This window comes from Carcharhinus amblyrhynchos, chromosome 15 (assembly GCF_965287045.1).
Source record: "Carcharhinus amblyrhynchos chromosome 15, sCarAmb.v2.hapA, whole genome shotgun sequence".
Taxonomy (NCBI): Eukaryota; Metazoa; Chordata; class Chondrichthyes; order Carcharhiniformes; family Carcharhinidae; genus Carcharhinus; species Carcharhinus amblyrhynchos.
In genome coordinates, this window is record NC_137338.1 from 38,800,146 (window position 1) to 38,825,424 (window position 25,279).

Consider the following 25,279-nt stretch of genomic DNA (forward strand, 5'->3'; position numbering starts at 1 on the left):
GGGTACTGTTGATCAGGATGCCTAAATGTCTTTCAGAAGCCTATATCAACTGTGTTGGCCTCATTGTCAAAAATTCAGGCAAGTAGTTGAACACTGCTCTTAAATGCGTTTTCACTTTCCTTAATTAATTTAGATTTGTCTAAGCAACTGACAACATTTTTCCAAATTATCATTTCTAAAATCTTTCCCACTACAGGTTAAACGGACAGGTTTGTAATTGCTAGGCTTATTCTTGCATCTTTTGAACCATGGGTGTAAAGTTGTAATTGTCCAGTTCTCTGGCAATATTATGAAACAGCAATTGATCATCCAGCAACCACCACCACAATGCAGAATGGCTGCATTCTGTCAAATCATCCAATAGTAAAGGCATAAGAATTGGTTTAGAAAGATGCAATGTAAATTAGCCTAGAAATGAAATAATACTGAAGCTTTTGAAAGCAGTTTGTGTCCAAGCCCCCAAATTAAATCTGACATGTCCTTACACTTGACCTTAATTACCCTTGGTAAATGCTTGGTAAATGCATAAATGCTTAATTACCCTTGGTAATTAAGCATTTATGTTTTCTAGATTTGTCTGTTAGATTTCCACATATAAACTGAGCCACAATCTCACCCTGTTATGCATGTTAAATCATAAATCGTAACAAACACCTGACAAGGCATCATGGAAGAATTAAGAAAACCTGAAACAAAAAAGTGCTGGAAATACTCAGCAAGTCTGCTTTCATCTGTGGAGAAAGAGATAGAGTAATTGTTTTAAGTCCAATCTGACTCTTCATTGGAACCTGAAAACCAGAATCCTTGAAAGTGCCAAACAAAATGGTATCCAACTAACATTCAGTAGAAAAGCAATATGCCTGTTACACGCAAAGGTTGGAATGACTTGGTAACGTTAGAACTGATTTCAAGTACTGTAATTGTGCATGGAAGCACCATGAATCATGGGCTTGTATCTTTGTAATTCTTGTGGTTCAGTAAATGGGTTTGCCATCTGTGCAACTTTTTGTTCAGTTGTAATATTTTGTAAGTTTGCTCTTCCCATTGTAACAAATTTTATGTTTAGGTGGCTTATTTTTAATATCTCTGATTACAATATCAAGATTACTATAGTATTCTCATAAATGCTGTATAGTAAAAAACTTGAATATTTTCAATATGAAGTGAATTTAAAGCATAAACATTGCTTAAGCACAACTGCCTGTAAACTAATATACTTGTTTCAGCAAAGCCATTACTGCTGAAGGAAACGGAGCCTCAGTGCTCAGTAACAAAATGCTAGAGAAAAGTAAAATCTTTGGTCCCCCGCCCCCAATACCACCTTCTTCCCAATTCAGTGGGCCGTAGAACCTTTTCTGCACTGTTTGACTCTATGACTAAGCTATACCATGAACATACTGGTCATGAAAGTTCTCCTGACCACATTTCAGAAATTCTCCCACCCTTACCCTTTACTCAAAACATTATCCAATTAATAATAATCCCAATATCACCACTCCATGGTTCTTCCGCAACTGATTTCCCTGTGGATTTGCTCTCTATCCTTCACCATTTGGAGGTCTGCATCACACTCCCAATAGTATTTTTTTTGCTTCTCAACTAAATGGATTTAATCTTTACCCCTCAAGGATGTCCTACTGGCAACATCAATACCTTCCCCACCTCTATTTTCACCTTCTAATTTATTCTGAAGGCCTCATACCCTTCATTAAGCATCCAATTCTCATCATTATAAGTCATATTTCTGTTATCACTACAGTATGTTCCCATACAGCTTTTCTGTTTGTGGCTTACCAACCCTCTTCACCCCACTGTGTATCTACATACGTGGAACCTGCCTTTTTATTCCTCATGATCCTTCTTAGGCTGCTCTTATCTCTTACAATATTATTGTCTTTCCCTAGTTCAATCCAACACACCTTATACGTGCATCTTATTCTTTTCATTTCCATGTGTTTGTGCGCATTTCACCGTCAATTTAGTTTAAACCCTTCCTGATCACATAAGTAAACCTCCTCACAAAAGTATTGGCTCCAGTCCTTTTGCAGTACAATAGCCCCTTTTGAACAACAGCTTTGTGCCACAGAACTTGTCAAAATGTAGAAGGTCCAACGAAGGGGCAGCACAATGCTGGATCTAATTATGGGAAACAAAGCCAGACAAATATTTGAACTGGCAGTAGGGGAACAACCATAAACACATGATATAAGTTTATCATGGAAAAGGAAAAGGATGTCTGCAAAACTGGTTTTGGACTGGGAAATGGCAGATTTTATTAAAATAAGGCAGAATCTGGGCAAAGTACACTGGCAACAGCTTTTTGTGGGAAAACAGCAGAACAATGGAGAGCATTCATAAAGGAAATGGGGAAAGTAGAGGTCCTTTCAGAATTAAACGTAGGAGCAACAAGTACAGAGAACCCTGGATGTCGAGGGATATTCAGTACTGGATAAGGAAGAAAAGAGGCTTTGACAGGTACAAAGGGAGTAACTGAGTGGAGTATAGAAAGTGCAGGGGGAACTCAAGAAAGTAATTAGGAGAGCAAAGGGAGGACATGAAAAAGCACTGAAGGGTTAACATTAGGAAGAATCCCAAGTTATTCTGTAAACATATTAAGAAGAGGATAACCAATTAAGTGTAGGGCCCACTAGGGGCAATCTGTGCCTGGAGCCAGAAGACAACAAGTACTTCACATCCGTCTTCACTTCGGAGGAGGATGATCTAGGTACAGAATTCAGGGAAAGATACTATGAGGTTCATGAACAGCTTGAAAGGAAGTCTTAAGTTGCACAGGTTGGTCAGATGGGTGGATGGAATTTAACACTGAAAATTGCAGGGGTGATGATCTAAGGAAGGAACAACAAGACCAGGGAGTACTCAAATGAATGGCAGGACACCATGAAGCTCCGAGGAACAGAGAAATCTTGGAGTTCTTGTCCACAGATCCCTGAATGCAACAGGACAGATTAATAGGGTAGTTAAGAAGACATACGGGACACTTCACTTTGTCAACCATGACTATTAAGACCAGGGAGGCTACATTGCAGCTTTACAAAACTTTTAGTTAGGCCAAAGCTGGAGTATTGTGTGCAGCTCGAGTCACATCACTATAGGAAGGATGTGACTGTACTGGGATGCAGAGGAGATTCATAGGCATGTTGCCTGGAATGGAGCATTTGTATTATGAAGAGAGGCCAGAAAGACTCGGATTTTCTTTAAAGTAAAAAAAGCAGATTGGGGGTTTGAGGTGTGTAGGCAGGAAACAGCTGTTCCCCTTAGTTAAGCATTAATAACAAGGAGACAACATTAGGGTGAGGGCTAGGTGGTTTACAAGGAATTTGAGGAAAGATTTTTTTCACCCAGGGAGTGGTGGAAGTCTGGAATGCACTACCTGGGAGGTAGAAGAGGCAGGAAACCTTACAACCATTAAAAGCTACATGGATGAGCACTTGAAATGTCACAACATTCAAGATTATGGTCAAATGCTGGAAAGTGGGATTACAGACTTAATTTAGTTTTCATCAGTACAAACTCGATGGGCCAACTGTCTGACTCTACAACTGGCCCCAATGGCCAAAGAATCTTAAGCCTCCTACATCACTCCTCAAACCATGCATTTAGAATCACAGAATCCCTACAGTACAGAAGGAGGTCATCTGACCCATCAAATCTGTACCAGCCACAATCCCAACCAGGCCTATTCCCATTACCTCTCACATTTACCCTGCTAATCCCCCTGACACTAGGGTCAATTTAGCATGGCCAATCAACCTAACACACACATCTTTGGACTGTGGGGGGAAACCCGAGCACCCGGAAGGAACCCACGCAGACACAAGGAGAAAGTACAAACTCCACACAGACAGCGACCTGAGGCCAGAATTGAACCTAGATCCTTGGGACTGAGAGGCAGCAGTGCTAACCACTGTGTCGCCCTAATTTGAATTTATGTTCAGAAAGTCAAAAAAAATTGATCCTCACAAAAGTTACCCAAATGAAAGTGACAATGAATGCAGCCTATAAATTAAATATTCAGGGAAATTTTGATTTTGCATCACTTAGCTCAGTTTTGAAGCATTTGTTTTACTATACGAATTAGTGGAATTTGTACAGCAACAAGTTAAACAGCACCCTTCCTGATGTTATAAAAAATGTATATACAATATATAATTTCCAAAAATATTTACATAACGTACATATTAAGGGAACATCGCAATATTCTTACCACTCCAGGCAAACAGCTTTCTACTTCAGGATTCGGACCATCGCTGTAGTGGTTACCATGGTTTCCAGGGGAGCCCGTTGAAGAATCAGAAGAGCTATCGGGACTTGAAGGCATATTCGAACTTATCTGTGTTAGCTTGGCTGTAATAAGCTGAAAAATAATCCTCCCATTAGTACTGATGTAATAGAAATTTAACACTTTATTAGATCATCAATAAGATATGGAGAAAATCACACCCGTATTACAAAGGGCATCCGAGACAAACTCAATGGGCCAACTGTATGGCTCTGTAACTAGTCCCAATTCTGATGAATCTTAAGCCTCCTTCATCACTCCTCAAACCATGCATTTAGAATCATAGAATCTCAATAGTGCAGAAGGAGGCCATTCAACCCACCAAGCCTGCACCAACAATCCCACCCAGGCCCGATCACTGCACCCCCATATTTATCCTGCACATTCCCCTGACACTAAGTGGCAATTTAGCATGGCCAATCAACCTAACCCACACATCCTTGGACTGTGGGAGGAACTCCACACAGACAGTCACCCAAAGCTGGAATTGAACCCAGGTCCCTGGTGCTGTGAGGTAGCATTAATAATTACTATGCCACCCGGATTGCAACTAAACTTAATACTTGGAACAGGAGAGATGCAACTAAGTTTTCAGATGGGGATTGTGTTTTAAATGAGAGATTGTTGCAGAAACATTCACAGGAAAGTAAGGGCCAGGAAGAATAACATATTGTATTCTAACAGGTATAGACAATCTTGAAAATCCAAACCAAAGACATGATCTAAAAGTAGGCTTTGACTCACAGGTCTAATTTTTGAGGGGACTGGGAGCATTATCTGAGTGATTACTGTAATCAAACTTACGCAAGAGTTGATGGTGAACCTATCCAATCCTTTTTTCAAAATAAATAGCCAAGAGCATGAAACTCCTCTTCTCCATTATCCCACAATTTGCATGTTCTATTATTTACAATATGGCAAGCATCTGCAAGAATTACTCACAATATAAGAAGTTTCGTCCCCCTATCTACTGATTAAAGGTCTGGTTTCTGCTGCACATCTCCCAGCCCCACTTCCACCACAACAACATGAAATATGATGCCTCTCCAGACCTTTGGCTGCCATTTTAATGGAAACTCCTAAGAACCATTTGGCCTGGATACAGGTGATAAAAGGTTTAATCAAAACCACCAACACTTAGAGTTTCTAGAAATCATAGAACCCTCCAGTGCAGAGAGGCCCTTTGGCCCATCAAGTCTGCACTGACCACAATCCTACCCAGGCCCTACCCTCATATCCCCACATATTATACACACTAATCCCTCAAACCTACACATCCCTGGACACTAAGGGATAATTTCTTAGCGTGGCCAATCAACCTAACCCGCACATCTTTGGACTGTGGGAGAAAATCAGAATGCCTGGAGGAAACCCACACAGACACGAGGAGAATGTGCAAACTCCACAAAGACAGTGGCCCAAGCCGGGAATCGAACCCAGGACCCTGGAGCTGTGAAGCAGCAGTGCTAACCACTGTGCTACCACGCCACCAACTGAGATCAATTCCTTGCCTTATGAGAATTGAAACATCACAAGTCAAGCATTTAGTTGCAAATTCAACCACCAATGCAGCAGAAATGTTTTGCATTCAGGCCAATTAGTTGTCACACGTGCACGAAAGCTAACACATTATGTTCAAATTGTTTGTAACTAGATTTCCTGAAGGTACCTAATGTTCCTGCCCAGTATCTCACTGGTAGGAAGATTCAGATCAGCTGTATTTAATCAGCTGGGCAGGCACCATTCTTGCACTGATCTATGAGAAAGACGGCATAACTTGAAAAAACCCTGACTTAAATTAGCAGAAAACTAATCTGCCAATAAACCAACATCATGCCTTCCTTGTATCTTGCGGATTTTCAGTACTACTCCGAAGATGAAATCAATTTGAAGTAACATATGATGAATCTTCAATACAATAAACAAATCTGATTATTAACGTATGAAAATTAAAGGAAAAGACAGCTGATTATTGCCAAACAGGGATCAGTGGCACTTGAACATTGGGCTATTTCGGTCTAGCTTCATTGATTTTAGTCATTGTTGACAATGAATATATATTTTTATTACATACTTACCGTTTTATCTTTAAGATTTAACTGCCCGATTAATTTCCGATCATCAGCAGGGTCCACAAGTTCACCACCAATAAAGAGTTCTACTTTTGTATGTGCACTGTTTGCTTTTATTCTACTAAGGATACAGCGCCTAACAGACCCAATGGTGTCATTTGTATGAGACCAAATGTCCAAATCTTCCACTTGGCGTCCTTGATTTGGAAACCGTACAACAAGTGATACATGCTTTCCACGAAAAGCTCTGAAAATAGAAAGTTCTTATTTTAACTATATGAAACAGTGGAAAACCACTCCATTAAGAAAACTTCCAACATATCCAAGAGATCAATTCAGTAACTTGGGTGTTACTCCAAAATGAAATTTTACTTGAGTAATCATGGTCTCACTTCATCACAATTAAAGTATGGCATTTTGTGAACTGACTCAAGATTCTTTTATCTGTTATGAAATTAAAACATTTCAGGCAGAACACTTGTTTAGGTTTTCTGATTTGTGGTACTGCCTTCTTCTGCCTAGGAAGAAACTGCAGTAATCTTCTTCAAAACCACTGTCATTGCAATTAAATGACTGATCAATAGGAAGTATATTTCTCCATAGCTAAACTGTTTAAAAACTTTATATAGTTCAACATGAGAAGATCCAATCAGAGGACATAATTCAACAAAGGTAAATAGATCCTTTAAAAAGATCAATCCAAAATGAAATGCAAACTAACAGGCCACCTAAAACTAAGAACATAAGAAATAGGAGCAGGAGTAGGCCATCTAGCCCTTCGAGCCTGCCCCGCCATTCAATAAGATCATGGCTGATCTGTCGCTGCTCAGTTCCACTTTCCCGCTTTCTCCCCATAACCCTTAATCCCCTCTCTTATCAAAAACCCATCAACCCGCGTCTTAAAAATATTTAGCGAGGCAGCCTCCACCACTTCAACGGGCAGAGAATTCCAGAGATTCACCACCCTTTGAGTGAAGAAGTTCCTCCTCAACTCCGTTCTAAACCGCCCCCCTTTTATCTTGAGGCTGTGCCCCCTAGTCCTACTGTCTTTTTTGAGTGGGAAGAGTCTCTCCACCTCTATCCTATCCATCCCATTCAACATCTTATATGTCTCAATGAGATCTCCCCTCATTCTTCTAAACTCTAACGAGTACAAGCCTAGTTTATTCAGCCTCTCCTCATAGCTCAACCCCCTCAACTCCGGTATCAGCCTAGTAAACCTCCTCTGCACTCCCTCCAAGGCCAAAATATCCTTGCGCAGGTGCGGCGCCCAAAACTGCACACAGTACTCCAGCTGCGGCCTCACCAATGCCCTATACAGCTGCAGCAAGACCTCCCTACTTTTATATTCAATCCCCCTCGCTATGAAGGCCAGCATCCCATTCGCCTTCCTGACCACCTGCTGCACCTGCAAGCTGGGTTTTTGCGACTCATGCACAAGGACCCCGAGGTCCCTCTGCACCGTCGCCTGCTGCAGTTTTTCGCCCCGTAAGTAATAGTCCTTCCTACCATTCTTCCTACCAAAGTGGACCACCTCACACTTGCCAACATTAAATTCCATTTGCCATTTCCTGGCCCATTCGCCCAGCCTATCTAGATCCTTCTGCAGACTCTCCACACCCTCCGCGCAATTTGCTGTTCCACCAATCTTGGTGTCATCAGCAAATTTCGACACCCTATACTCGGTTCCCTCCTCCAGATCATCTATATAAATGGTAAAAAGCTGAGGCCCCAGCACCGACCCCTGGGGCACTCCACTAGTCACCATCCGCCAATCCGAATAGCACCCGTTGACCCCCCACTCTCTGCCTCCTATTTGACAACCAATCCTCTATCCACGCTAACACCCTACCCCCAACTCCATGTCCCTCGACCTTCTGCAATATCCTCTTGAGGTACTTTGTCAAACGCCTTCTGAAAATCTAGAAAGACCACATCCACCGGCTCTCCTCTATCCACCGCCCTAGACACATCCTCATAGAACTCCAGTAAATTTGTCAGACACGACTTCCCTTTAACGAAACCGTGCTGCGTCTGCTCTATCAAGCAATTCCCTTCAAGATGCCTCGCAATTTCCTCCTTAATGACAGATTCTAACATTTTACCTACCACAGACGTTAAACTAACCGGCCTATAATTCCCTGCCTTTTGCCTGGCACCCTTCTTAAACAACGGCGTAACATTAGCCGTTTTCCAATCATCCGGCACTTCCCCGGAATCCAGCGACGTCTGGAAAATAACCACCAAGGCATCCACTATCACCTCCGCCATTTCTTTCAGAACCCTCGGATGCATTCCATCCGGTCCTGGGGACGTCCACAATCAGCCCCTCCAGTCTGTCGAGCACCACCTCTCTAGTAACAGTAACGTCATTAAGACCCTCCAGTCCTACCACCTTTCCATCGCTAACACCCGGCAAATTATTCACGTCCTCCTCCGTGAAGACAGAAACAAAAAAGTTATTCAATACCTTAGCCATATCCTCATCCCCTACCACTAGGTCCCCCTTCTCATCCTCTAAAGGACCAACGTTCACCCTAGCCAGCCTCTTCCTTTTTATATATTTATAAAAACTCTTGCTATTCTTTTTTATATTAAGCGCTAGCCCAGCTTCATAGTTTCTCCTACCCTTCTTTATCAACTTCTTTGTCAATCTTTGTTGACATTTAAACCTCTCCCAATCCTCTTCTCGCCCACTACTCTTAGCTACTCTAAATTCCTCCGCTTTTAATTTAACACTTTCCTTCACCTCCTTCGTTATCCACGGCTTATTACCTCTCTTCCTACTATCCTTTTTGGCCATCGGAATAAATTTCCGCTGAGCACCAAGAAAGATCTCCTTAAAGATCCTCCACTGCTCCTCAACAGACCCTCCCTCCAACGTGCTCCCCCAGTCCACATTCGCCAATTCTTCTCTCATCCTACCGTACTCCCCTCTATTCAAACAGAGGACGTGTGTCCGGGAACCCACTTTCTCCTCCTCCATCTGCATCAGAAACTCCACCATACAATGATCACTCTCCCCAAGAGGATCCTTCACCACAAGGTCCCTAATTCTACCAGCCTCATTACATAGCACCAGATCCAAGATAGCTCGCTCCCTCGTCGGCTCCAACACACACTGTTCGAGGAAACTATCCCGGCAGCATTCCAAGAACTCTTCCTCGAGCCCCCCGCGTCCAACATGGGTTGACCAATCAATATGCAGATTGAAATCCCCCATAACTACGGCCGTCCAATATTGCCCTGTACATCATGAATTATAAAAACTTAGCTGTATCCTGAATATTCTGTAACATTTAGTTGCATGATAAACATGAATAGAAATTCAAGTATGATCTCAAAGAATTTTGAAAGTAAAAAATGAACAAAAACTGCTCATTACAAAACCTTAGTTTGAGCTGAAATTATTCTATCTTAAATTGAAAGCAGTACTTCTAATGCACCTACCTAGACATTGGTAGAATAGTCCGTTCTTCATGGTAGTCGCTGTCGCATTCGTTTATGTACTCACGCAAAACTGTCAACACACGTACCATCCGTATTGCCTCTTGCCTTGCACAATTAATACTGTCTTTGTCACCGTCTAATACACACAGCGTATCATAAGAGGCCTTCAATCGATCAAAACATGACTGAATGAAGTCTTCATGAATCTCTACCTAGTTGTGAAAATATCGGTATCACTTAGGCATTGCAAACAGATATGAATTTACAAAATCTTCAACTCCCTTAAGCAATAACTTATTTTTCTTTCCCACATACCGTGCCTCGCTTTCCTCCATTACTCATCATACATCCAAAGGTACATCACTTGGAAATATTGGGAGATAGCAAGAATTGTAAAGTAGAAACTTGCAATTGCGAATTCGTTCAGCAAGAAAATCGCTAAATAACAAAGAGCACACATGGCCTTCCAAGTTCATAAAAGTTTACACTGAGCAGGCATAATCTTCAGAGTGGAACGCCTACCTGGTTAACCTGCAATCTTGGGCCAAGGTTTGTGTATATTTCTTTTAGCAGGTCTATCGCTCTACTGGCAATGTCATCACTTCCTTGAATTACAACCTGTTGAACACAGGCAAGTCAAGACATTAAAATCTCTAAGCAAAAAGCATGAACTCAATCCAACTTCACAATTATATTAAATATATAACTTCAAATAACGATACAAAATTCTTCCAAATCGCACTCAGGCGTGTCCTCGGGTGTTGCCTAAATTTTTGCAAATTTAACCATCCAGAGGAACAGCACAGCTCAATGGAAAGCCTGGCATCATAAAATAAACTGGTTTCATATGTTTAGATTTCATTTCTGTAATGAGAATTTTTTCACCAATTCTTGGAAGGTAAAAACCAGCCTATAGTTACATCTAAAATAGATAACCCTTTCTCCAAAGCAACGAACCATACACAGTTAACCAGGATACCTGAAGTATACCGGATATTGTGAAATATTGGAGATATCAGATTCAATTGAATTATATACTGTAGTAACTTAATTTTCTAAGACCTATTGTTCAAACTGCACAAAAGAGAATCTTCAAACACCAGTTTAGCCCTATGACTTAGGCCAGCTGCTATCAAAATGTAACAAATACATGTTCAATAAATATTTCCAGTTATGAAATGTGCGACAACTACCATCAATTTACTATTAGGGTGGCATCGTGGCACAGTGTTTAGCCGGGTTTGATTCCCGGCTTTAGTCACTGTGTGGAGTCTGGACATTCTCCGTGTCTGCATGGGTTTCCTCCAGGTGCTCCAGTTTTCTCCACAGTTGGAAAGACATGCTGGTTAAGTGCATTGGCTGTGTTGAATTCTTCCAGTGTACTCAAACAGGTGCCGGTGTGTGGTGACTGGGGAATTTTCACTGGTCAGGTTCTGGCATTTGAACATTTATGCATGAAATATGTGTTCTTAAAGATGAGTTTAGACTCCAGGGGATATTTAGTAATCCATTGCTGGAGAAATCTTTCACACTGTGGATGATGTGGCAGAATGCAAAATCATTGGTAATCATCATAAGCTATGTCGTACAGGTGGGATTACTGCATTCAATCTCCTGTTTATTTTTGAACAATGGACAATAAGCAGGAAATAAGTCAATTTAAACATGCTATACTTCAAATGTGCAGACACTGTTCAAGCAGTACCAGGAAAATAAAGCAGTTATCCTCATGGATCACATTAATATCCACTGTTCCCATCATACATCTGAATGCACCAAACCATGACGCTTCAATAGGTAGCCAGCAATAAAAGAAACAGCACTGTCTACAAATTGGAAGATAGCCAAAATTCACTGTCAAGTACACTGACCATTCAAGTATTTTTCTACGCACAATTCTCATTTACTATTTTTTTTCACAACACACCAACATTTAATAATCAGAATACCACAACTACATTGAGAATTTCTGGAATGTTACTTTGAGCTTTGCACTCGGTTTTCCTCAGACATCCATCACATCTATTCCAGTTTCTACACAGTATCCTGTTTGTACAATGTTATTTTGCAAAGGCACAAGGACAGTGGAGCTGGGAGAGAAATTATTCTGGAGTACAACGCACACGAGATCTTAAAAAATAAAAAGAGGTCAGCTATATGGCCTTTCCAGCCTGCTCTGACATTCAACAAGATTGTGGCTGATACGATTATCATTTTAACTTTACTTCCGTGCTTATCCTCCAAAACACTAGACTTCCTTGTCTGTTAAATATTTGTTCAACTCAGTCTTGAACATATTCAATGGTCCAACCTCCACTTTCTCTAGGCAAAGAATTGCAAAGTCTACCACTCAGAAAATAATCTTTTGCTTTAAATGGGAGACCTCTTAGTTTGAAACTGTGCCCTCGAGTTCTAAACATCTCCACAAGGAGAAATATCCTCCCAGCATCCACCATTCTAGGTCCCCTCAGAAACTGTAATTCAATAAGGTCACCTCTCATTCTTCTTAACTTGAAATAGTACAGGCCTAACCTGCTCAATCTCTATCATGGGAATCAGCCAAGTGATGCTTGGCTGAACGACTTCCAATGCAATTATACCCCTCAAGTAAGGGATCAGAAACTGTACTGCACATGTGGTTCACTAAGGCCTTCTATAGATGTAGCAAGACTGACTGACTTTCATACTCTATTCCCCTTGCATTGAAGGCGAACATTTCATTTACCCTCCCAATCACTTGGTGTACGTGCATGCTAGTTTTTTTACAATTCAAATTCCAAAGCACACAGATCCCTCTATACCAGGTTTCTCACCTCCATTTAAATAAAGTTCTTTGCTATTCTTCCTCCCAAAATGGACAATCTCTCATTCCCCAAATTATGCTCCACCTATCAACTTTTTGCCTGCTCACTTAATCTATCTGCATCCTTTCACAGACTCATTTGCCCTCTTCATAATGTGCTTTCCAACTTTGCGTCATGAGCAAATTTAGCCAGCATGGTCCAAATCAATAAAATGAATTTTAAATCATTGAAGTCCTAGCACTGATCCCTGTGGCATTCCATTAGTTTGCCAACCCAAAAATAATCCTTATGAGGATGAAAATAGCCCATGATTATTGCAGCAGCTTTCTCACAAGCCTCCACACTTCTCATGTATTCTCTGTCCTACTGTGTAGTTGTTAAGTTATAAATCACTCCCAAAAGTGTTTTAAAATGTTAGAAGTAAGACTGGTAATGCAAATTAAATCAATCTGACATTAGTTATAGGCATATCTTTAACCACAATGAAATGTTTTAAACTTGGTCAAATTCATGGTCTTCGGCATCCAACACAAAATGTTCAAATTCAGAGTCACTTTGGCTAGACATCAGTGCAAAGATCTCATTTTGGATCAGATTTGGTGCTGTCGGTTTCAGAATCATCCTTCCACAATTCATCTTTCTCTCCATTCATTGAATTTGATATTCCACGTCAATCTGATGAGTTTGTTCATGAATAGCATTTGACAATTTAACGACTCAACAAAACGTCAAGTGGGGCAAGAAGCACATTTCCAATCTGTGAAGGGTTTATTCTCCATTGGCCATCAACACATTCCTTTCAGATCAAACATGATCATTTCATTGCTTGTTGAAGCAATTATATTTCAATATATGCTTCTCAAGATGAGGCCAATGGCTAATACCTGATCTCATAGCACATTTAGACTTTGGCATCTTCTTCAGGGTGGACTCCTTCTTCCGTTCTCATGCCAGTTTTCACTTGCACCAATTTCACTTGCATTAGCACAAGTTGTGTGACGAGTGGGTTTTTAGCTTGAAATCAGCTTTGTACTTTGTTTTTGCTGAAAGACCCGTTTTGGCAAGGTTTGCTGTGCAGGCATCCTGTGGGTCCTTTTGGCATGATGTGGAGATGCCGACGTTGGACTGGGGTAAACACAGTAAGAAGTCTCACAACACCAGGTTAAAGTTCAACAGGTTTATCTGGTAGCGAAAGCCACTTTTGAGGTGCAGACATTAGACACCCTGATATAACTGCAATTTGGGTGTGATTTCATGTCAATGTCATCAGCTCCTTGGGATCTGAACAGATTCCACTAGGAAGCTATGTTATTTGTATAAGCCACCAGGATGCTTAATCCACACATCATCAATCCCTAACTTCACTCCATCCTCATCCACCCAACCTTCTGCCAAGGGCAGACAAAAACACCTGCAGGGAATTTTCAGCATGGTTTTACACTGAAAATTACCAGCAGCTTTAATTTCATTCCATCAGTCATGAAGCTGTGAAGCTTTATCTACTTGCCTTGTGGTTTTCACTACAATCACTTTTGAACTTTTCCAATCCACAATTCGGCTGCTGCACCAAACAAAATTCATGTGCGTTTCATCCATGTTGTCAATGTAATACAATGGGCACTCATGTTTTTGTTGTTGTCTGATGAATTGCTGAAAACTGGTAATATTGGCATAGATATCTTTTTGTAGTCTCAGTGGTCTTGGCTTTGTGCCACATAAGTTGGCTACAACCACTAGCTATATATATGCACTACATTTTTGGTGCTATAACTGACAATTTTTGAGCCGCCATTTCAATATATGCTTCTCAAGATGAGGCCAATGGCTAGTACTGGATCTCATAGCACATTTGGACTTTGGCATCTTCTTCAGGGTGGATTCCTTCTTCCGTTCTCATGCCAGTTTTCACTTGTACCAATTTCACTTGCATTAGCACAAGTTGTGTGACGAGCGAGCAAACGCTATGGTTTTTGGCTTGAAATCAGCTTTGTACTTTGTTTCTGCTGAAAGGCCCATTTTGGCAAGGTTTGCTGTGCGGGCATCCTGTGGGTTCTTTTGGCATGATGTGGAGATGCTGACGTTGGACTGGGGTAAACGCAATAAGAAGTCTTAAAACATCAGGTTAAAGTTCAAGTTTTGGTGGCTTTTGCTACCAAATAAACCTGCTGGGCTTTAACCTGGTATTGAGAGATTTCTTACTGTCCTTTTGGCAACACAGCCCATATTGCCTGCTTGATCCCATGCGCTGGTTTATCAGCTAAGTAAAAAACATACATTTCTGAAGTGAAAAATTGAGTCTGACTCTTAACACCATTGACTTTTGTACTGCAATATACTGTTGTAGTTTAAAGAGAGTTGGGCTGTAAACTCATATGCCTATATATCTAGTTATTACTCAAATCAATGACATCAAGCATTTTTTTTTTTACAATCAAGAGATTCTTTTCAATACACATACACTACATACTCCAAGCCTTTAAAGGTTTAGCCAGGTTTTTCATTTAATTTGAGAGGGGTTGAAAGGAAAATTTACACAAATTCAAGATCATAAATCATTTATCAACAGCTAACATATACAAAACAAGTTTGAGGTTTATTTTTATTTGTTTTCACAGGATGTGGGCATCGCTGGCTAGGCCAGCATTTACTGCACATCCTTAACTGACCTTGAAATGGTGAAAAACTGCATTCTTGATCCATGTAGTGCAGTTACACCCATAGTGCTGTCAGGAAAGGAGTTCCAGGATTTTGGCCCAACAACAGCAAAGGGACAAAGATATAGTTCCAAGACAGGATGGTGTGGGACTTGGAGGGAAGCTTGCAGGTGTTCTTGAGCATATGCTGCTCTTGTCCTTCCTTACAGGTGGTACAGGTTGTAGGTTTTGAATGTATTGTCGAAGGATCCTTACAGTGTATATTGTAGAGATGGTACACACTGCTGCCACTGTGCAAAGTGGTGGGGGGAGTGAATGGTGGTAAATGGAGTGCAAATTAAGTGGGCAGCTTCGTCTTGTGTCAAGCTTCCTTCAGAACGATTTGGACAAGTTAAGCGAGTGGGCAAATGAAGTATAATTTGGAGAAATTAGGTTACCAACTTTGGAAGCAAAAGCAGGAAGGCAGATTACGATCTGAATGGTCATAAATTAGGAGAGCAGCATTGCAACGAGACCCAGATGTCCTCTCACACCAGTCAATGAAGGTAAGCATGCAGGTGTAGCAGGCAGTAAAAAAGGCAAATGGTATGTTGGCCTGCATTGAGAGGATTCATGCACAGGAGCAGGGATATTTTGATGCAGTTATATAGGGCCTTGGTGAAGCCACACCTGGATAAGTGTGTGCAGTTTTCGTCTCCTTATTTGAGGAAGAAGGATCTTGTTGCTGTACAAGGAATGCACAGAAGGTTTACTAGACTGATTCCTGGGATGGCAGGATTGGCGTACGAGGAGAGATTGAGTCAGTTAGGATTGAATTCGGTGGACTTAAGAATGAGGGGGGTCTCATAGAAGCCTATAAAATTCTAACAGGGTTGATGCAAGAAGGATGTTCCTGATGGTTGGGGTGTCTAGAACCACAGGTCACAGTCTGATAATACACAGTAGATGCGTTACGACAGAGGTGAGAAGTAATTTCTTCACCGAGAGAGCCGTCAGCCTATGGAATTCACTATCACAAGTAGTACTTAAGGCCAAGATGTTGAATATTTTCAAGAGGCAGTTAGATACAGTATTTGAGATGAAGGGGATCAGAGGATTGGGGCGGGGGGGAGGGTTGGCAGGATGTAGGATCAGACTATTGAACTGGATGATCAGCCACAATCATAATGAATGGTAGAGCAGGCTTGAAGGGCTTCTTCCTGCTCCTATTTTCTATATTTCTGGTATTATTGGAATTACACACATCCATGCAAGTGAAGACTGCACCATCACATACTAACTTGTGCCTTGTCGTTGGTGGACAGGCTTTAGGAAGTCAAGAAGTGAGTTACAGTGACTGGTTGAGTTCAGTCTCTGATCCATTGTAACCTCCAAGAAGTTAATCGTGGGAAATTGTGTTATTGGTAATGCAATTGAATGTCAAGGGAGATGGTTGGACTCTCTTGTTGAAGATGGTCTTTACCTGATGCTTGTATGAACCAAATGTTACTTACCACTTAGCAGCCTAAGCCTAAATGCTTATCAGGTCTTGCTACATTTGGACATAAAATGCTTCAGTATCTGCAGCGTTGAAGTAGTGATGAACAGTGAACATTCATCAATAGATATCTCCACTTCTAACCTTATAATGGGGTGCCAGGAGAGCTTAAAGACCATGATAATGCAGCTGACGGATGATTAAGCCAAGGACACTACCCTGGGGAACTCCTGCATCATGTTGTAGACCTGAGGCAACCACCACCTGAATGTGGTATGCAGGGCTTAGATTTGCTCCATTGGTGGTGGGATCACTTAGCTTCATATATCACGTGCTGTTTGGCATGCAAGTCAATCTGTGTTGTAGTTCAACAAGGTGACATCTCTCTTTTAGGTACTTGGTGCTACTTCCAGCATGCTCTTCATTGAACTCGGGTTGATCCTCCCCACCACCACGCCCTGCCCAGCTTGATGGTACTATTAGAGTGGGGACATGTCAAGCCTTCAGGTTACAGATTGTGGCTGAATACAATTCTACTGCTGTTGGTGGCCAACAGCACCTCATGGATGCCCAGTTGTGATCTGCTAAATCTGTTTGAAATATCTCATTTAGCACGGGGGTAGTGCCACACAACACGTTGGAGAACATCCTCAATATGAAGACGGGACTTTTCCCTAAGTGAACAGTGCACTGATCATTCCTACCAACACGGTCACTGAGTAGTGCAGTGAAAGTTAGACTGTTGAGCACACATCAAGCAGATTTTTCCCTTTTGTTGTTTGCTTCACCACTTACTACAGATGCAGCCTAGCAGATATGTCCTTTAGAACTCAGTCAGCTCAGTTAATGATGATGCAACTCTTGATGACAGACAATGAAGTCCCCTATCAAGAGTATATTGTGCCCTTGCGATCCTCAGTGGTTCTTCCCGTGGTGTTTAATATGGATGTGTACTGATTCGTCTGCTGAGATGGGAAGACCACATCAACAGGAGGATTTCCTGCCAATGTTTCACTTAATGTCAATGTTGAAGACTCCACGGCACTTTCCTCCCAACTGTACAACCATGTCTGGTGGGTCTGTCCTGTCAATAGATAGGAGATATCTAGGGATGGTGTTGTCTGGGTCATTGTTTGCAAGGTATGACTTTGAATATGACTTATCAAGCCTGTGGAACAGCTCTCCCAATTTTGCTACAAGCTCCCAGATGTTAGTAAAGTTAGACTTTGCAGAGCTGACAATGCTGAGTGTGGCGGTCAGGACAACAAACCATCCCAGGCATTAGTGAATCAGATAAGCTTTTATGACAAGAATTAATGGCTTCATAGTCATTGTGATGAAAGACAGCTTTTAAATTGCAAATTTATTAATTGATTTTAAATTCCACTTGTGCTGTGGTCGTGTCACCACCTCCCCAATTTGTTCAAAATTCTTCTCATTTAAGTGAGCAAATTCAGACTGTTCGCATCTACAAAGGTCATTTACTTGCTATCAGTTCATCCACAAACGATCATATTTGTTGTTTTCCACTGCTTTGGTCAACACACAGTTGCCTTTTTTTTAAAAGAACGATCTGGAGCACCAACAGCTTTCACCTTCCAAACTACCACACAATTTTACAAAACAATTAGTGCAACTGAAATGCCACTAATAATCTTAATAATAAATTGAAATTGGTTTATTTTCTTACCCTCCACAGATACTCCAGTCCTATTAACTCAAGATCATCCATCATATAAGCACGCCGTTTTGCTACAAGTTTCCCTTCGCGACAGTTCACAGCTTTGAAAAACCGTTCAAAGCACTTCATTCCATTTTCAGTTAAGAGAGAAGGATCCAGTTGCAGAACATTATTTTCAAAGAAGTCTTTGTTTATATCTGGGTCTAAGTCAGGCTCATCCCCCATCAACTTGGAAAACCACTTGAAACAGGCCTCACGATCACAAAGGTAGACAGCATTCTCAGCCAAACATTTCCAGATTTGCTTGGCTTGAGGAGCACACAACCACAGCTGGCCATCCTTCAATAAAAATCTAAGGAATAAATACAGGTTAACATTTATGATAGAATTACTTCTTAAAGTAACAAGTCACTTATGGACTCACGTCCACAATCAGCATATTGTCAATGGCCAAAAGGACAGATAACGGTTTTCCCATGCCATCACTAGTCTGAAACATTGCTTTAGAATTACAGAAACATGACTGTGCAATTTTGCTTTTAATCTTATCTTTGTTCTTTTCACCACCAGCAATACTTACCAGTCCACATCCCTTGCCTCCAACCCCAAGAAAAAGCACAACCTTTATTTGTACCTCAAAACAATAAGTATGCAGAGCAATTTGGAGCAGAGGACAACCATAAACATCAACCCCTTTTGCACTTTATATCACACTGAAAAGCTAACATGCAACAATAATTTACCTGTAACCAGTGGCACACAAAAGATTATTTTTGAACGAGTTGCAAACAATACGTGGCAAAGAAAGTTACAAATACAGGCAGTCTTTGGACTTGAAACACTATTGGTTCCCGAAAAATGGTTCTTGGATCAAAACATTATGAATCGGAATAGATTTTCTCATAAAAACATGTTTGGAAACGAAGACTCACCAAGAAAAAAGTGCCAGAACAACATTAGAGTGACGTAAGTCAGGGATACAGGCAGTGCAGAACGTCGATATGTATGAATGAATGTTTGGACTGGTTTTCTGGCATAGCGTTGCTAAGTCAAAAGCAACATTGTAAATTTGAAACAGGGTGTCAATTTATAAAGAAGTGTCGTAACTTGAACATCATAAAGTCAAACACTGCTTGTACAGGTTCATCCAAATACCTACCATTTAGGCCAACAAGCAGTGGTTAGTCACATGGATGCGTGATACATAGAGGCAGTTCTGTATTCAAAGAATGAATCGCTTACATTCGCTATATAATCTTTCAATTATAACTTATTGTCATCTTTCAAGAGTGAATGGTTCTTGTGAACAGGTTAGCACTTAGTATAGGATCAAAACTCAAATGTGAATTCTTGGCAAAGTATTATTGAAAGATAAGTTTTAATTTAATAAACTATGTTTCCTATTACAAATATGCTAGCCTTAATCAAATAAAGTTTGATTGCACAATTTTTCATCCTCTGAAATCATTTACATATTAGCATCCAGTCAGATGGAAGCAGATTTTTCTACGAGCTTAATGGTGCTTTTAGAAGCCTGATCCTCATGCATCCTCCATTTCACATTTTGCAAGGCTGAAAAAATTAGATGTACATGCAGCCTTAGAATTTGAAGCCGCATCTTTCTGGTTGGAAACCATGTTCCATGCTCTTAGCTCTGTCTGAGGCCAGAACTCTCCATTCACCTGACGAAGATGGGAACCTCAAAAGCTTGCAAGTTTACTACCATGCTCCTAGCTGCAGTGCAATTTCTACATTATGAGCCATCAGCAAGAGAAATCCTGATCAGTTTGCTTTCTAAACCATAAAATCAATTTTCATTCACAAATCAACTCACCTTAAGAAATTCAGTCTCTCTTGGACTTCTTGTACATGGCTATATCGACTCCCTGTCCTTACAGTCTGTGGATCGTACTCTGGATTCTCTGCAAGTTACAAAATTCCTCATTAATGCATATGAAACTTGCTGTACATTTAGTTACAAAATTCTAAGTGGAAAAGTTGCAGCACAACATTTGGCACCATATGCCCATTTCAAAACAGCCAAACAATTCAGAGTTAAATAGGATTAGGACAGGGAACAGACACTCTGTCTCCAAGGATCAGCCTAGACAATGTAAAGTACATGTAATGACGACAGAGCTAACCACCTTCTGGCTGAGGCAAAGAGTGCTGTCACAGAGCTAAAACTGGCTGTGTCTTAAGAAATATATTGTATTATTCAAATATGTACAAAACTAGCTTGGCAACAAAGGCCAGGCAGTATTAACAGTAAAATATTGTGCCTATGAAGCAGTAACCAATGTCATTCCATCAATACAAAAACGGAAAATGCTGGACAAACTCAACAGGTTTAGAGTTGTAGAGGTTTAGAGATAGAGGTTTACAGCATGGAAACAGGCCTTTCAGCCTGACTTGTCCATGCTGTCCTTTTGTTTTAAAGCTCTTAAGCTAGTCCCAATTGCCCACATTTGACCCATTTCCCTCTACACCCATCTTACCCATGTAATTCTCTAAATGTTTTTTAGAAGACAAAATTGTACTGGCCTCTACTACTGCCTCTGGCAGCTTGCTCCAGACACTCACCACCCTCGATGAAAACACTGCTCCTCTAGATCCTTTTGTATCTCTCCCCCTCATCTTAAACCTATGCCCTTTAGTTTTAGATTCCCTTATCTTTGGGAAAATATGTTGACAACCTAACTGATGCTCCTCATTATTCACAGATCTCCATAAGATCACCCCTCAGACTTCTATGCTCCAGAGAAAAAAGTCCCAGTCTATCCAGCCTCTCCTTATAACTCAAACCATTAAGTCTCGGTAGCATCCTACTAAATCTTTTCTGCACGCTTTCTAATTCAATAATATCCTTTTCTACAATAGGATGACCAGAACTGTACACTGTATTCATAAGAACATAAGAAATAGGAGCAGGAGTAGGCCATCTAGCCCTTTGAGCCTGCCCCGCCATTCAGTAAGATCATGGCTGATCTCAAGTGGACCAGTTCCACTTTCCTGCTTTCTCCCCATAACCCTCAATTCCCCTGTCTATCAGAAACCTATTTACCCATGACTTAAATATATTTAGCAAGGTAGCCTCCACCACTTCAACAGGCAGAGAATTCCAGAGATTCGCCACCCTTTGAGTGAAGAAGTTCCTCCTCAACTCCGATCTAAACTGCGTCCCTCCCCCCCCCCCCCCCAAACCTTATCTTGAGGCTGTGTCCTCTAGTCCAGCTATCCTTTCTAAGCGGGAAGAATCTCTCTACTACTACCCTATCCATCCCCTTCATTATCTTATATGTCTATAAGATCCCCCCTCATCCTTCTAAACTCCGAGTACAGACTCAGTCTATTTAGTCTCTCGTCATAGACCAACACCCTCATCTCCGGTATCAGCCTAGTGAACCTCCTCTGCACTCCCTCCAAAGCCAATATATCCTTCCGCAAGTGCGGCGACCAAAACTGCACATAGTACTCCAGCTGCGGCCTCACCAGTACCCTATACAGTTGCAGCAAGACCTCACTAGTTTTATATTCTATCCCCCTCGCTATAAAGGCCAACATTCCATTCACCTTCTTATTCCAAGTGTGGCCTTACCAATGTCTTGTACAACTTCAACAACATGTTCCAACTCCTGTATTCAATGGTCTGACCAATGGAACCAAACACACTGAATGCCTTCTTCACCACTCTGTCCACCAGCGACTCCACTTTCAAGGAGCTATGTACCCGTACTCCTAGATCTTTGTTCTGTAACTCTCCCCAACACCCTTCATTAACTAAGTCCTGCCTGGTTCAATCTACCAAAAATGCATCACCTCGCATTTACCTCAACTCCATCTGCCATTCATCAGCCCACTGGCCCAATTGGTCAAGATTCCATTGCAATCAGATAACCTTCTTCACTGTCCGCTATGCCACCAATCTTGGTGCCATCTGCAAAGCCTCCTATATTCTCATCCAAATCATTAATATAAATGACAAACAGTGGACCCAGCACCGATCCCTGAGGCACACTACTGGTCACAGGCCTCCAGTTTGAAAAACAACCCTCTACAACCACCCCTCTGGCTTCTGTCATCAACACAGTAAAAAGTCTGACAACACCAGGTTTTAGTCCAACCTATTTATTTGATAAATGAGTATATTATCAAATAAATAGGTTGGACTAAAACCTGGTGTTGTCAGACTTTTTACTGTGTTTACGCCAGTCCAACGCCGGCATATCCACATTCTGTCATCAAGCCAATTTTGTATCCATTTAGCTATCTCACCCTGGATCCTGAAAGATTTAACCTTATGCAACAACTGACCATGTGATACCTTATAAAAGGCCTTGCTAAAGTCCACGTAGACATCAACTGCACTGCCCTCATCTACCTTTTTAGTTACCCCTACAAAAAGCTCAAATTTGTGAGACATGATTTTCCACTCACAAAGCCATGCTGACTGTCCCTAATGAGTCCTTGTGTCTCTGAAATGCCTGTAAATCCTGGGTCTCAAAATACCCTCCAACAACTTACCACCACAGACGAGACTCACGGGCCTGTAGATCAAGCTTTTCCCTGCAGCCTTTTTTAAACAAAGGCACGACATTTACCACCCTCCAATGTTCAGTCACCTCACCTGTGACTATCGATGCTAAGAGGCCCACAATTTCCTCCCTAGCCCCCCATAATATCCTGGGATACATTTCATCAGGCCCCAGGGATTTATCTATCTTGGTGTGCTTTACGACTTCCAGCACCATCTTCTCTGTAATATGTACACTTCTCAAGCCATCACTATTTATTTCCCCAAGTTCCCTAACATTCATGCTTTTCTCAACAGTAAATACTCATGAGATTTAATTCACCCATCTCTTGTGAATCCACACATAAATGACCTTGCTGATCTTTAAGAGGCCCAACTCTTTTCCCAGTTACTCTTTTGGCACCATTGGAGAGAGAATACAGCCAACGTTTTGAGTCTGAAACTCAAACGGTTGGCTCTACTCTCTCTCCACAAATGCTGTCAGACCTGCTGAGATTCTCCAGCATTTTCTGTTTTTGTTTCAGATTCCAACATCTGCAGTATTTTGCTTTTACTGTTCCATCAAAACTTGTTTTGAGTCTTCTCTGTTCATAAATTTCTGTCCATGTTTAGGAATTGTATGTGGACAGCTAATTTGCAGAAAGGAGACCAAGTATTAAAGGACCCATTATCCCATAAACAGTGAGAAGCAGCAAATTAAATTTGAATCTGAATATAAGGTTATTGAAACCGAATTCGGAATGGATCTGTTTTACAATCCAATGATTGGGGTCAGCTTTGGCACTGTAAACTAACATAATTCTGAACTTAATGGGTAAAAATTATGTGGAATTTGGGTGTTGAAATTATTTTTTTGTTGGACTATATGTTACAATCCCTGCTGATGTTATAACTGCACAGGAAAATTCCAGAATGGACCGCTGGCTCAGAAGACCGTAATATTCAATTCATTAAACACGAAAAGTTTAATTACAGATATAATGTTACTTTACTCTACACCCCCCCCCCCCCACCCCCTTGCTGCATAAACGTAAAGTTTTAAAAGATAATACCCCACTCTCTAACCAAATGGCCAATGTCATTCAACTGACCACCTGTGATTTTCTCCTCAGAATTCCCCAGATCATTCTTAGGACTTCTTCCACACTCCAATCACACAAACATGCACTTTAAAATGTTCTTTCAAACAATGTTTTCCATCAGCTGTTTCCATTAAGAATCAAGCTCCAGGTTTTCCAACTGTCTTTTCAAACAAACACCAGGCAGCACAATGGTGCAGTGGTTAGCACTGCTGCCTCAGAGCACCAGGGACTGGGATTCAATTCCAGCCTCTGTCTGTTTGCACATCCTCCCTGTGTCTGCATGGGTTTCCTCTGGGTGCTTGGAATACTGTGTACAGTTCTGATCACCCTATTATAGAAAGGATATTATTAAACTAGAAAGAGTGCAGAAAAGATTTACTACGATGTTTGCCGGAACTTGATGGTTTGAATTATAAGTAGAGACTGGATAGACTGGGACTACTTTCTCTGGAGCATAAGAGGCCGAGGGGTGATCTTATAGAATAACGAGGGGCAATATCTTTTCCCAAAGGTTGGGGGGTCTAAAATTAGAGGGCATAGGTTTAAGCTGAGAGGAAAGGAGAGATACAAAAGGGTCCAGAGGGGCAATTTTTTTCACACAGAGGGTGGTGAGTGTCTAAAACAAGCTGCCAGAGGTAGTAGGAGAGGCGGATACAGTTTTGTCTTTTAAAAAGTGTTTAGGCAATTACATGGGTAAGATGGGTGTAGCGGGATATGGACCAAATGTGGGCGACTGGAACTATCTTAGAAGTTTAAAAAAAGGGCTGCACGGATAAGTTGGGCTGTTTCTCTATGACTCTATGCTGCAGTTTCCTCCCACTTCCCAAAAACGTGTGGATTAGGTTGATTGGCCATGCTAAGTTGATCCTAGTGGTAGGGGATTAGCAGGCTAAATATGTAGGGTCATGGAATTGGGCCTGGGTGGAATTGTAGTCGAGCGGATTCTACGGACTGAGTGGCCTGCTTCTGCACTGTAGGGATTCTATGAGGACACCATTCCACTGTTTTAATAAGAATTCAGTTCCGTGTTTTCCAACTCCTTTCAGAATTCCTTTGTCTTGAATTGCAACATACATCCAAAATTGTGCACAAAATCAGGTATTCAGTCCCCGGAGTATAGTTGCTTCAAAAACTAGTAATAAGAGCACCAAACCTAACTGCTTCAGATATGTGGTTTCCCTGTAGCTAACCTTATCAGCTCTATTCTTCCCAAGTCTGACTAACT

General features: G+C 41.3%; 1 protein-coding gene across 1 annotated transcript in view; it reads right to left on the bottom strand.

The window, feature by feature from the left end:
• Positions 1-25,279, bottom strand: part of usp9 (ubiquitin specific peptidase 9) — a 258,340-nt gene that overhangs the window by 133,916 nt on the left and 99,145 nt on the right. Inside the window, exons 15-20 of the mRNA XM_080203847.1 lie at positions 20,273-20,360; positions 18,448-18,790; positions 10,345-10,440; positions 9,823-10,034; positions 6,379-6,619; positions 4,226-4,375 (exon numbers count right to left, since the gene is read on the bottom strand). Coding sequence (XP_080059973.1) covers positions 4,226-4,375; positions 6,379-6,619; positions 9,823-10,034; positions 10,345-10,440; positions 18,448-18,790; positions 20,273-20,360 — 1,130 coding nt within the window. The remainder of the gene's footprint in view (positions 1-4,225; positions 4,376-6,378; positions 6,620-9,822; positions 10,035-10,344; positions 10,441-18,447; positions 18,791-20,272; positions 20,361-25,279) is intronic.